The sequence below is a fragment of the Sceloporus occidentalis genome, unplaced genomic scaffold (genome assembly GCF_023333645.1).
Source record: "Sceloporus occidentalis isolate IW3139 unplaced genomic scaffold, rSceOcc1.0.p SCAF_40, whole genome shotgun sequence".
Lineage (NCBI taxonomy): Eukaryota > Metazoa > Chordata > Lepidosauria > Squamata > Phrynosomatidae > Sceloporus > Sceloporus occidentalis.
Window position 1 is genome coordinate 3,331,689 of NW_028317020.1, and position 13,642 is coordinate 3,345,330.

The following is a 13,642-nucleotide window of genomic DNA, read 5'->3' on the forward strand; positions in this document are numbered from 1 at the left end:
ACATGGTTCGCCATGCTTTATTACAAGTTTATCCATCACACTCAGATATTGAGCCATCGACCCCTTGGGTAACAATTAAAGATGCCATAAATCATGTAAGGATTATGGGTTGTGTTGCAGGATTGAACAAGGGTAATTGGAAAGGCCCTGATATGGAGGATTTTACAGCTAGCATGCGGTCAAAGCTTCTAAAGACTGCACTGCCATATCTAAAAGTTCCCCTGCTATCTCTGCTCTATGGAATGGGAAACAATAGAAAAATACACCATGTAACCACCCTATTGGCTGAGATAGAAGAGTTAAACATGGAAACCAAAGAGACTAAGAGTGTTTATACAGCAGAAAAGGCTAGAGTGCAATTTTCAGCACAAAAGTCGGATGGAAATCCGAGTAGGATGACTAGAAGGCAAATGTGGCATGACTTGTTACAGAATGGTGTACCCAGAGAAGAGATAAATGGTATTTCTACTGCAGAGATGTTTAAAAAGTGGAAATCGGTAGTGAGAAGGCTTAGGCAGGTACACAAAGTTGCTTACAACCCTTGTAGTATTAGTGAGTCACTGACAAAGACTTCTCCACATTTAAACATACATACCAATGTACATTTAGAAGAGCCACCCCTACCTAATGATAAAGATGGCAGGACGATTAACAGGGCCATGACCTCCCCATTATTACAAGATGGTGTGCTCCCAGTGGTAAATGTGGCAACAGTATCAACTAGAGATCGGTGCCAACAGGTTGCTGGGGGGAGGGATAAGGCAAGGAAACAGAATGGGGTATGGATAAGGGGGGCAGAAACTAAAGAGGTGTTGCAGGACAGCCCTTTGACAATTGAAGTCCCTGCAGGTGTTTTAACTCTTTCCAAATTTGCAAGTCAGAAGTCAGGGGTTAATCATATGAAACGGGACAGTACGGAAACTATTAGTGAGGGGTGTTTGTTTTCATGCGTCCCTTGTAAAAACCACTTAAGGGAACATGTAAAACCTGTAAATGTTTCTTCCTCAGCCATGCCGGTTTGCCATGTGCAGAACCGACAGCCTGGAGGACAGAAAAGAGGTAGATATTCGACCAGCTGACAGCTCTATTAACACGTTTGTCTTGCCTGTTTTAAAAGTCGGATGACTCTGGGTTGACTGCTGACAATCTGGATGTGGATGCAGCAGCACCATTAGTGAGTGCTGCGGTTCAGAGTAAGTCAATGCAGATGAATGTATATGTAAACAGGCAGACACGTGGCAGGCTGGGATTGAATAAGCGAATGCTCTCTTTAATTCTCATTGCACCAGTGGTGAACAAACAAGTTGGCTCTGCCTGGAAGAAGAAATTGTATACATACAGGTAGTGCATCAAGTTGAGCATAATGCAAGAACAATTAACAGTGGCAGATTATAAAGATACAAAGAAGAAACATCGAGCAAGGTTGCCAGTCACAGAGTACATTGTAATTCCGTACTCCTGCAGCTGCAAACCTGTTAAAAAATGGCTCACAGAACATGTGAATTTACTCAGAGAAAGAGAATGAGTAGTTGATTCCTCATGAAGAGGGTGGCCGCACAAAGTAGCCCTAAAGAAAAAAAGATGGGCAGATTAGGCAGTTCAGCTGTGGAGACTGAAGACCTAGAGGTGGATTGAATTGCCAGAAGAGTTGTGGCTTGTTGTGGATCCAGCAAGAAGAGACTGTTAAAAGAATTCAAGGAAGAACCAAAAGAGATGAACGTTTGCATATATGGACTTTTGTATTATCCAATTACCACTAAGCATATAGTGGTCCCTTGCCTACCACCTAAAGCTACTAGGATGGTAGAGTGGTGCAAAGAGTTTTTAGGAGAGCTCATTCGAGTACTGTCCCCAGTAGTGATAGAGAGTGGGAAAGGGTTTGCAACCATTATTCTTTAGTAAAGTACTGACTACAAAATATTATAGTGTGGGAATTTGGGTTGAAGAGGATGTCAGAGTATGAAACATGAGGGGTTGATGTAAAGAAATGAAACATTGATGTTTGCTTTGTGGAAGAGGGTTGTATTGTTTTCAGAACCCCGGGAACTGAATTGGATTAGAAATCCATTTGGATATCCAAATCAGCCCTGGTAGTATAAGGATGACCGAGGGATAATGCTGTTCTAGGAAGATGGAGGACTAGGCTTTAGTCAGGAAGGCAGCAAATGTACTGTTGTGCATGATTTGTAGTGCAATGATAAGTGTGATGCTTCACCGTGTCCTCTTTTCTCTTTAGCAGATTGGTGTCCTTTTTAAGATATCCTGGCTTTCTATTGAGGATAAGACATTTCACGCAGATGGGAGCATGAAGTTCCACTCGCAGGGATTTTATTGGAATTGCTGTCTTGACAGGATCAAGATCGATCAAGAGCAAGAGGAGTGTCACACGAGGGAAAGATTCAGTTGGACAATCTTTTGGGAATAACATTTAGGGTTATTATAACTGTTATGTTTTTTATATGTTTGTATGTACAAGATATCTGTGAAATGAGTGCCATGGTGGGGGGATTATTTTCTGGAGAGATACATTTATGTATTATTACTATATGATGTGAATCAAGAGGTGGAATGTTGTGGACATGGATTGCATCGTCCATTATTAGTGATTCACGTCACAGACGCAATATCTGTATCTCCCTTTGGATAAACCACTCCCCTAACTGTGGCATACATTACAATACCAATTAGTTCTATTGTTTAAGAAGTGCCTTACCTCTACCACCAGGTAGCACTAGAGAGTGAGTGATGTGTACATCTATTGTTTATCTAGACCATAGATAATGGCTACCTACATGAAAAGCCATGTGGGCTATGCCAGGAACAATGGGATATCAGGAACTCCAGGAAGAAGGGGGAGGAGCAGAGGAGACTGGAAGGACAGGAAGGAAGCAGCATGGCAGAAGCTAAGGGAGCTGTAAAAGTTTGCCAGAGAAAAGTATGAAATAGAAAGCTGCTCTTCCATCTTGGGCTAGTTAAGTGCCAAGAAGCTAGGACTAGTTACGTGCCTAGTATTGTAACTAAGAATTAGGAAACAACTACTGAAAGAATCCTTTAAAGTCTTCTATATGATCCTGGTATCTAGAGCCATTTTGGAAACTGAACACCAAAGGAGTGATTTGATATGCTGATACTCTCTGAAGTTAAGTACATATGTTATTACAATGTTATTAGAATATAATTGTTGACTGTCTGTAACTTTGTTATGGTAACCTTTTTCGATATATTGTTTTTACCGCTAGAGGTATTAATAAAGTATATCATTATACATCATAACATCTGTTGGTATTCGTCTTTACATAATTTAACTGTATTCCTGAATCAAATTTATTGTTGTATTGTTAGATGTGTTTTGTCTAAATTGTGTATTTAAATATTAGCATAATTTTGCATAAAACAGGCCACGACCACAACAACTACCTTCTACAACTTACAGATAAATGACTAAACATAGCATTAGAGTTTAAACTGCTTTTAAATTATGTTGCAATGTAGAGCCTATTTAATATTTAAACATGCAGATCTACAAACTAGTAATACATCTGTGTTTTTTGCAGCTTTATGGTGCCAAAATAACATGCATCCAGGTAATGATTAAACCATTGTATTGGAAGCATACTACTAAATCACTACGAGTGCATGGGGATGCTGTGCTCAATGGAAAATGGGCTATTCCACTGCTTTTATTCTGCTTTCTCCCTAAAGTTATATTGGGAAACAAAAGACTACGGTAGCCAAACAAAATCAAATATCTAATAAATTGACAGGCAACATCATTTTATTACTTTATTTCAAATCCTGCTTGAAATTACTATGGAGCCATGATTTATTGCAGAGATCACAAAAGGACAAATCGGATGAAACCAAAACCTATAATGTGGGGATAAAAGGACCGTAATCAAACAGGTTTTTGGCATTAACAAGGGATCAATGCAATTATGGAGCTGGTGGCACATCTGTATAAATCATTATGAAATGTTATGTGACTAAACAAATATTACTATCCATGAACATACTATTAGACCAATGCTGTGTAATTTTAATGACTTTTAATTATCTACAGAGCGCTTTCTGTCTGGCAGTGGTAGCCAGGCCCTAATCTATACTACATCGCAAAAAGTTATGTGGACACCTGCTTGACAAACATCTCATCCCAAATTCATGGGCATAAATATGGAGTTGTCCCTTTGTTTGCTGTCCCTCACTCTTCTGGGAGGGCTTTTCACTAGGTGTTCAAATTTTCTTCCTTTCAACCACAAAATTATCAGCTTAAGTCCGTGTTCCGTTTCATCCCAAAGTTGTTTGTTTGCAGTCAGAGCTCCAGGCATTCTAGAATTTGCCAGACCCTTAATCATCCATTGGACACCCACTTGGTGAAGTGTTATTCATCACTCCAGATAATGCTTACACTGCTCTATAGTACAATGGCAGTAAGTGTTAAAGCACTCCAGCCTTCTCTTGTGTGTGGCTGCTCAGATGTGAAAAACTATTTAATATAGCTCCCGATCAACAGTTTTTGAGCGGCTGATATGTGGCCTACCACTTTGTGGGTGAATTGTCATTGCTCCTAGACATTTCACAATAACAGCAGACTAGGGTAGCTCTAGGAGGGCAGAAATTTGACAAACTGACTTGTTGGCAATTCATATAACAACTCCACATCAAAAATCCCTGAGCTCTGCAGGGACTTTTTTCTATGGAAATTGCATTATCCCATGCTTGATTTTATACTGTCAGCAATGGGTAGAAATGAAAAAGTAAATCCACTAAGTAGACGGTGCGTCCATATACCTATGTATCAGGAATCAAGAGCTGTCAATGAGAAGTCAAATCCCTAACTGGCAAGTGCTTTATATTAGCTGCAGACTAAAGACTAAAGCATTTTTATTTTGCACATTATAGCTAAGCTCCTAATTCTTTATTATTATTTAAACAGTTTTGGTAATATTGGCGCAATACTTTTTTGTGGTATAATTAAGAACACATACGCCCCAAAAATATGGTTTGCTTGCATTTAATGTGCCCTATATACATTCAGCAAGGAAGCCACGTGTCAAGCAAACATGAATAAATAAAACAGAACTGTGATATACAACATGCAACCACACACATGAAAGAACAATCATTTTACAATTTCACGATCGTGTTATTGCCTGCATAACATTAAAGAACAGGTGTGATACCTGCAAATATCTCTTGATATATACAAACTTTCAAAATCAATGGTTCTTCATTCAGAGGACCATTCACCTGGTAATTCTGAAACCTTAATTTGTCTGCTTTTAGGAAATGCATGTCTTGCTGGTGTTATTCTGTTTACCGGGGGTAGTTCTATCCCGTAAACAACTTATTGTATCTCTTCAAAAAGCCAAGCAACTTTATACAATGATGAGCTATCTTGTCATATAATACACCGTTTAAGAAGTATATTTTTGGAAAACTGAGCTGTTTTGATGTGTAAAATTCAAGCTGTTTTATGAAATAAAAGGTACTGTTCCAAAAACATAAATTAAAAGTTGACAATATACTAAAACCTGTCCTTGCAAACTGAAATATGCTCTGGTAGTGAGAGTTAGAGAGAGAAATGGCAAAAACAGAAACAATTATACAAACGTGATTTTACCAGGGCAAGTCAATTGTTGAAAACGTAGTTTACATATTGGCTCCTGTCCAGTCAGTCAGCCGTGTTTGAAAAGGAGAACATATATATATATATATATATATATATATATATATATATATATATATATATATATTAGTTAAACTTTACTACGGGACCTTATCCTAGGAGCTAGGCAGTGAATATGTAGCTTTGAAGTGAATGCAAATCAATTTCATGCAGTGATAATGTCAAACTGATTTAGTATTGACAGCACGGATATATTTGATACTGTAGTCCAACTGTTGCAAATAAACAAAACTAACGTCTACTTTGTTCTTGTTGCTAAGTGGTCTCTTGGGGAAGAGGTAAGACCAACCATAGTCTCGCTTGCCTCCCATAGTTTTTTGGCAATGCCCGCATCCTGAACATGCGGGCGCAATTTGCACAGCTTGCAGTCTGAGAAGTAGCCTCCATTGTGCTGGAGAATTTCATCTGACACTGCGCAATATATGACAGTCTGAGCACCATCCTCGCAGGAAATGAAAAACATTGAAGTGAAGACGTACATCACTATCCGGAAGAGGATGGAAAACTGGGATGTCCAGCTGCCAACAACATAACCTGTCAAGAGGAGACATATAAGCGTCAACACTATAATAAGTACATATGTTATGCCAAAATAAGTTGTTTTGGGGAAAAAAGACACCTGCTCTAACTGAAATAAAAATGAAAGATGAACTAGTATAGAGAAATGATGTACAGTTCGCAGCTAATGCACACAAAAATATCTCTAAACCACTTCAGAAAAAAATGAAGTCCAAGCAAATTAACCACAGAAGTAGCACTTGAAAAACAAATCAATCACAATAACTCACTTAATAGAGACATCCTCTCCTTTATAAAATAAGTGAAAGAGTTTCATATGTCGGCAAAAAGCTTGAATCCTTAATAATTATAAACCATGGCTACACATCACAAAACTGCAAAAAGTTTTTCTAATGATCTATTTTTAACTTAAACTTGGATCGCAAGTTGGAACACGGTGTCATTGGAACACAGGAGTGATGGGAGTGATAAAGGGCCTCTGTACAGCAATAAAGATATTCCATTAAAAAAAATCAGCTGTTTCCAGCTACAATAGTCATTTACAATATTAACAATGTCTGCACTGTATTTCGGATCTATTTGATGTTATGTTACTGGACAAAGTTTGCTTTTCTAGAAAAACAAAAAAGTGACCTCAAATGATAGTTTATAAAAAAAACAAAAAAAAACATTCTGGATACATTTAATTTCATATTAATTGTATACATAAATTCAGTGTCTTTATTTTTTTAAAGGAGTAACCAAGTATTTGTTTAATAAAGTTCTAGCACTTTAGCCTGTCTTGCAATATAGTGTGGCAGAAAGTTCATCAGTGAAACACTGCATGTTCAGCGAAGCAAATAGTTTGAGTAACTTGGTACAAGTCCCTGAGCACCCTGAACTCTACAAAGATCAACGCAACAAGAGCTTCTCCAATTCTATTAACTGGGATTAAATACCCGGTTGGTTCCAGAGGGTTTCAAAGTTCAGCAACCAAGTGACATGTTCACACCACTAAGGACTCTGCAGCACAAAGGGGAATCTTGCTACTGCTTGTCATATGGGTAATATTGATAAATGGCTATATTCATTTTTTCTTATTAGGATTACAACTCATTTCCTGAAAATACTAATTCAACATTTCAACTGACCTGGATGAACAGCACATGCTGTGACTCCATGTCTCCCAGCTTGTTGGGCCAGCTCCTGAGTGAAATAAACATTTGCCAGCTTGCTGCGACAATATGTGAAAAGAGGAACTATATTATAGTTTAAATCAGCGAAATCCAGTTTCTGATACTTGTGAACATTGGAGGTGACCGTTATAACGCGGCTAGGAGTACAACTAATAAGGCGTTCCAGCAAAAGGTTGGTAAGAAGGAATGGTCCCAGGTGGTTAACACCAAAACACATACTGAAGTCATTCTCTGTCCAGTCTAACACTGCTGGAACTCCTGTAAATTACAAAGTAAGATGTCAGCTAGCCTATAGTATATAAAAAATATTAATTACTAGTAGAATATTAATACATACATAAAGACAGCTTCTTAAAATATTTTAACCAGTAAACAATTGGAAGCAGTACATTTCATATGAGTCATATATAACCAGAGACCACTCAATATTAGAGGTGCAACGTCATGTAGATGTAATTCAGGGACAGTGATGAGACACTTGCTCAATGTCTCCTGTAGCATGGAAGAACACCAGATACAAAAACATGAAACACAGGGGTAACGGAAACAGATTCTTTGGTATTCTGCCACTTACTTACAAGTCTGATTTTGTGAGTGTATGGCCTGACCTCCACTGAAATAATATTCATACTCATAGAATTCTCTGGTTTAATTTCTCAACCAGCCTTGTATGGAGATTGAAACCAAGCATTTGTTTCCAGCTAGATATTCTGAAAACACAATTTCTCCAACAGAATAAACTATTAACATGTATAATTGTTATTCTAATTAACATGCATTGCATTTTAATCGATGGTATTATCAACCTATTCAACAAAACACAACGGACATTTGTTTGGTGCAAAACCAATAGCGCCATCTAGTGTACCAATCGTGTAAACGTAATGAACACTGCAGTGTTTTTTTTTCTTCTTCTTCAGTGGTCAAGCGAATATGTGCACCCAAAAAACTATATACTGTTATAAAATGTGAAAGGTTCGTTCTTCTTCAAAGCTACATTCCAATATATACTGAATGGAAAGATGTAATATGAAAATTAACAAGCCTCAAACTGGTCCAAAAAACCCTGCTGCACCACAAAAACCTCATAAAACACAGTGCACCAGGGTTTCTTTAATGAGCCATGCAAATGAGTACTTGTACGTTAATTCTTTTGGCTTCAATCCACTAACATTGATCCACTTGAGCAAATAATTGCTTTCAGCACTGGTTACAAGTGGAGAGAAGCAGTGTCTTCATTTGCATGTCATTACCTAGACATTCCAGTTCTGTGTGAAGCGTTATGTGCTATGTGATTATTTAGTAAGTCAGGTGTTTGGATACAAGTAGTTAATCCTCAGTAGTACATTAAATGAATAGCAATGCAACTGATGTAGCAATAGGATTTGATTTATTTTTAATTGCTCTGTTAAAGTTAAAGGCCTTAGCATTTACTGACCAATGAAGAAAAAAAAGGTCTCACAATATAAGCATCACAATGTATTTTTACTTACCACTCATGTCTGTGAGGACTGATGTACTGCACAGTGAATATTTATTTTCAACTCCCTAACTTCATGGAGTATAATGCTAGGCAAGCCCATTGAACTACTGCAAGAAGAGCTTGCCTGGCCTGCAAACGGTATAGTTAATGCCTTGCCGTAGGTTTGTTGCCATTTTTACCAAGTGGTTTAATCAAGATTCCCCTTTTCCATGTCTGATGTACCCACACAAATTAGGGCTTGCATTTGAAACTATAGGTGCCACTGATGAACAATAACCCAACATCCTCTGATTACAGACATACCCCATAATTTTGTTATGTTCTATACAGCCACATCCATCCCTCATAGAGTATCCTATAGGATAGTATTTTTATATTTTTTATTCTTCTGACTTAAGATGTTTGGGAGTAGTGAACTAGGAAGGGGGGGTTATAATGTTTACATGTAGTGCTAGGGCAATGGGAAGTTAGAGCTGTTTTTAAATTATATTTATTTTTTATTGAACCGTTATCAGTGCAATATGGATAGAGATCCTTTATGTAATGGCATCACTAGGCTCACTGTATTGCTTATTTTCTTATTTTTTTTTTTTATTTTTTTTTTATATTTCGTTAAAAAAAAAAAAATCCCTCCAGCCAGTACAGCCTAATTTCCAGTGCAGCTGCATGGAGATGTCCGTGCTTCTGCAAAAAATTCATGACGTACAGATATGTCCAAAACATAACCTTGGCACACATTTTGAGAACGTGCATGTACGTCCATAGGATAAGGACGGGGTTAAATCTGTGGGGTACTCTTATTGGGGTCAAGCAGTGCTGGTACTATGAAAAATAACAATAATATTTTGGCATTAACTACAATGAAGTAAGAGTTATGGCAATTCAAAAGTAATTTGTTGTATAATGTAGGGGTTAGATTGCTTGAGGTGCTAAGCATAACAATCACTAAACAGCTCCCAACATACCATTTGCTACGTACGCAGAGAGTTAAGCCGAGTCGATGGTACAGATTTACCTTCATTGTTGATGAGGATATCTAGCCTCTTCTCGCTCTTGAGGAACTCTTTGCAGAAATCTCGGATGTTTTGCAGATTTGCCATATTTAGAGGCAGGAACCGTACATTCACGCTGGTACTCTCCCTCTTGATGTGTCGCAGAGCTTCCTCCCCTTTCTGCTCATTGTCGCTGGTGATGATGACACGGGCTCCTCGCTTTGCCAGGGCTATAGCGGTCTCTTTACCAATCCCCGATATCCCACCTGATATTTAATAAACAATCAGATATTTAATTACTCTGAAAGATAGTAGTAATCACTGAAACCAATTTCATACAGGGATCATGTTAACTATAAGTTATGGGAAAAATGTCAACCTATAAAGATCTTGTTTTTAAATGGACACTCAGGCCATCATACATACTTTAAAACATATGATAGCCAAGAGGGTCCCATAACTTTCCGTAGTGTCCCTTGTTCCCTCTCCCCGCTATTTTCCCTGCATGAACAGTTCCTCTTGCGCATCCTCAGAAATCTCTCCAATTAATTTAATTTGGAGTCCTTTCAATCAGCCAATCAGTGGTAAGAATCGTCAAACCAAAGAGGAGGAGGAGGTCAGCTTTCATCTCAGATAAATGCTTTTGTTTTTCTAAATTCATATTAAAGTAGTTTAATATGCATTCTTCTTTACTGGAGCTGTCAGGAACATTAATCGGTTTCCTGTTTTAAATGAGTAACAATACAACTTCAAAGAAAACAGGATGCCTATTCTATTTTTCAATGACGTCAGACTTATCAACTGTCAACTAGGAAAAATTGAAAAATAAACTGAAGCAGCATCCTACACGATCCATTTTCCTTGTAATTAAATAAAAAAAAAATGTGCAGCAAAGAAAGCAGAAGCTTGCAGGGCACCACAGCTAAGAGATGACACTTCCACTGTGGGAGTCGAGTGGATTGACACAGCTCTGAAGACACGCCAGGAGTCACACAGAGAGCAGGTGGCACAGATAAAGCTTCCTTCAACTGCCTATGTCTCTGTTGTTACCAATTCATTTACAGACATCTGAACATCCATTCTGGACAAATGTACCTTTTGGAGAAAGTTTTGGTCATCTGGCATTAAAGAGGACTTTTGCAGCCAGCTCACAACATGGCCTTCTGTAAATGCGCAATGCCAGAAGAAAACATCAAGAGTTGCATGACACAGAGAGAGGGCTTTTCAATGGTTCAAAAACCGACAGTATAACGATAAAGCCCTTGAGCCATCTAAACTGTAAGGGATAATTTCCGTTAATCCGCTCGCTGAGGATGAAAGCCAAATGAACATGTTGTTCATATTCCAGAAGATAGGCATCAAACAATCTTGGCACCAGTGTCACTAGCAGACAGAGAATTAATGAAAATGCTCCCTAAAAATTAAATCGCCAGAGCTAAAAAGACATACATCTCAGCATAATGAGAACTGTAAATACACCACAATAATAAAAGGAGGAAACTGGATTGATGCCATGGAGCAGAAATGGTTAAAAAAAATTAGATGAGACACAGAGATACTGTGCAGTGATTAAGCAGACTACAGAGCATATTAATGTGCATTGAATGGACGTTCCAGCCATTATATGCACATCAATGCAAAAGAGAAAGCTTTAAATACCGATGGTGTCCCCTATGCATCTTAGCATATGACGTACTTACCGTGCTGATTTAGATAGGAACATTTTCCTGTCATTGATTGGCTGCTTTAGAAAGCCAATCAGTGGGGCAAAATAAAGAAACAAGGATGGTGCATTCTTCTGCAGCTCTGGAGCTTCAGCTGCTTAAGGTAAGTGATCTTTTTTCTGCACGTTCAATGAATGCATATGAAGGTACTTCCATAAGTATTCATTGTTCAGGAGACTTCTCTAAACGAGGGCACTCAGCCACTTGTTGCAGAAAAGATGCTCACTGGGTTTAGCCCTTTAGAACGCATACTGATATCAGAATTTTTAAATACTCTGCAAACTCCCTGTTTAGTGAATAAACCACTTTGAGATGCATCAGGGAAGGTGAATGAATAGCGCATGAATGCAGACTTGGTGGAAAACAGCTGATGATCACAGATGGGGAAAAGGATGTAAAGAAAGGTAAAGGGAAGGCAGGAGAGTACAATGTTGTAAAGAGATCTAAAATACCTTCAGGGAAATTGTCAACAGATGAAACTCACCGGTTATAAGGACGGTTTTATTATCAAGTCTTTTGGGATCAAGACACATACGCCTGCTCTTGAAGCGCCGTAAAAGTATCGTGAGCAGTAAAGCTCCCAGCACAGTCGCCAACACATACATCGTCTTCTGCAAAATCAAGACACAAATATTAATCAAAGTGAAAGATCACATAGATGTCCACCAAACAGTTGGATCAAGGACTTCTTATGTTTATGTACTGTCTAAAGTGAGGCCGAGCAACGGTCCCATACAGAACTATGAGTAATTTCATTCGTGTGCTCCTGAATTTAATTGTTTTTTTTTTTTGTTTGCCAATGCTAGTTATCTATTATCAGACTTTTAATACCACAACACTATGTAACTTAACGATCCATTTCCTTTGATGACTACTTATACTGATCATCCCAATTCAATTGCTTCTGCGATTAAAATCCCATATCAATTTATAGTGCACCATCATATGCTGAAGCGCTGTACAATGGGTTGTTTGGCAGAGGAATCTGAATTCTACTTAAGGATATGTCCAGGTTATTCTTTGCTTATGTAGATTTAAAGGAACATCACAGACTGTGAGTGATCTTTAATACGTTGAGTGTAAATTTGATGACTGGCTCCTAAAGCAAGGTAATATACTGGTATAATTATTGCTCTAACTCTGCACCATATTAATTCCCACTCAGTATTACTTATAATGCTACAACGCGTGCAAACTTAAGATGAGCAATGACGGGGCCTAGAAGGTTAATAGTACGCTTGTGTTGACAGAATGGTTTACAATAGGAGGGGGGGGGGCATACTATTAACCCATGTACTACGGGGAATGAATGATACACCTGACACCTACGAGGACGGTTCCGCTGGACAGATGAACCTTCAAGTAGCTTCCCGTACACTAACCGGACACAACCCAGCTGCCCATCACACCCGCTGGCACAACGAACCACTATTCACCAGCACAATAACGCCAGAAAAGACCTCTCCAAACACACGCTGTTACTACTTCCGTGATATCCTGACAGCTTATTGGACGCCGTGTTACTCTCCTCTCCGCTTATTGGACAGATTTTTCCTAAACTCCGCCTGAACATAAAAATGACACAAAACATGGCCAATCCTCACCAGGCTTCTCGTTTTACGTCCCGGAATTCGGTCAAAAGAGGGCTTGATGGTTTTAAAAAAAATCGCCGCTAGTGTGTAGTACTGCCATTTGAATGGTGTCAGGGTGTAATGTTACATTGTTCTATTATATATATATATATATATAATGTCTATTTGTGTATGATATACCATATAATATATACCTAATTAATCTATATATTCTAGATAACAGTGCTGTAGCCAGAGCAACGGTTGCTCTGGGCAGAATAAAATTTTATGCCCCCCACGTGTACCCCCCCCTGTATACCCTGTCCCTGTAGTTATGAGGCTACAGCCAGGGCCGGCCCTACAATGGAGCCGACTGGGGCAATTGCCCCAGGCGGCACTTCAGAAGGGGCGGCACTTTGCCGCCCCAAGCGTTTTTTTTTTGTTTTTTTTGAAGCGGAGGAGAGAGAGAGGGGCACCGAGTGGTTTTCGCTT

The 13,642-nt window shown here is 38.6% G+C and overlaps 1 protein-coding gene across 1 annotated transcript; it reads right to left on the minus strand.

Annotated features, from left to right (window-relative positions):
- Positions 1 to 1,537: 1,537 nt before the first annotated feature.
- On the minus strand, positions 1,538 to 12,184 carry LOC149290224 (retinol dehydrogenase 14-like). Its single transcript, XM_089489449.1, has 5 exons — positions 12,064 to 12,184; positions 9,879 to 10,121; positions 7,336 to 7,638; positions 5,976 to 6,220; positions 1,538 to 1,567 (listed from the first exon to the last, which is right to left on the minus strand). Exons 1-5 carry the CDS (start codon positions 12,182 to 12,184, stop codon positions 1,538 to 1,540), a joined length of 942 nt encoding a protein of 313 aa, XP_089345575.1.
- Positions 12,185 to 13,642: the final 1,458 nt, after the last annotated feature.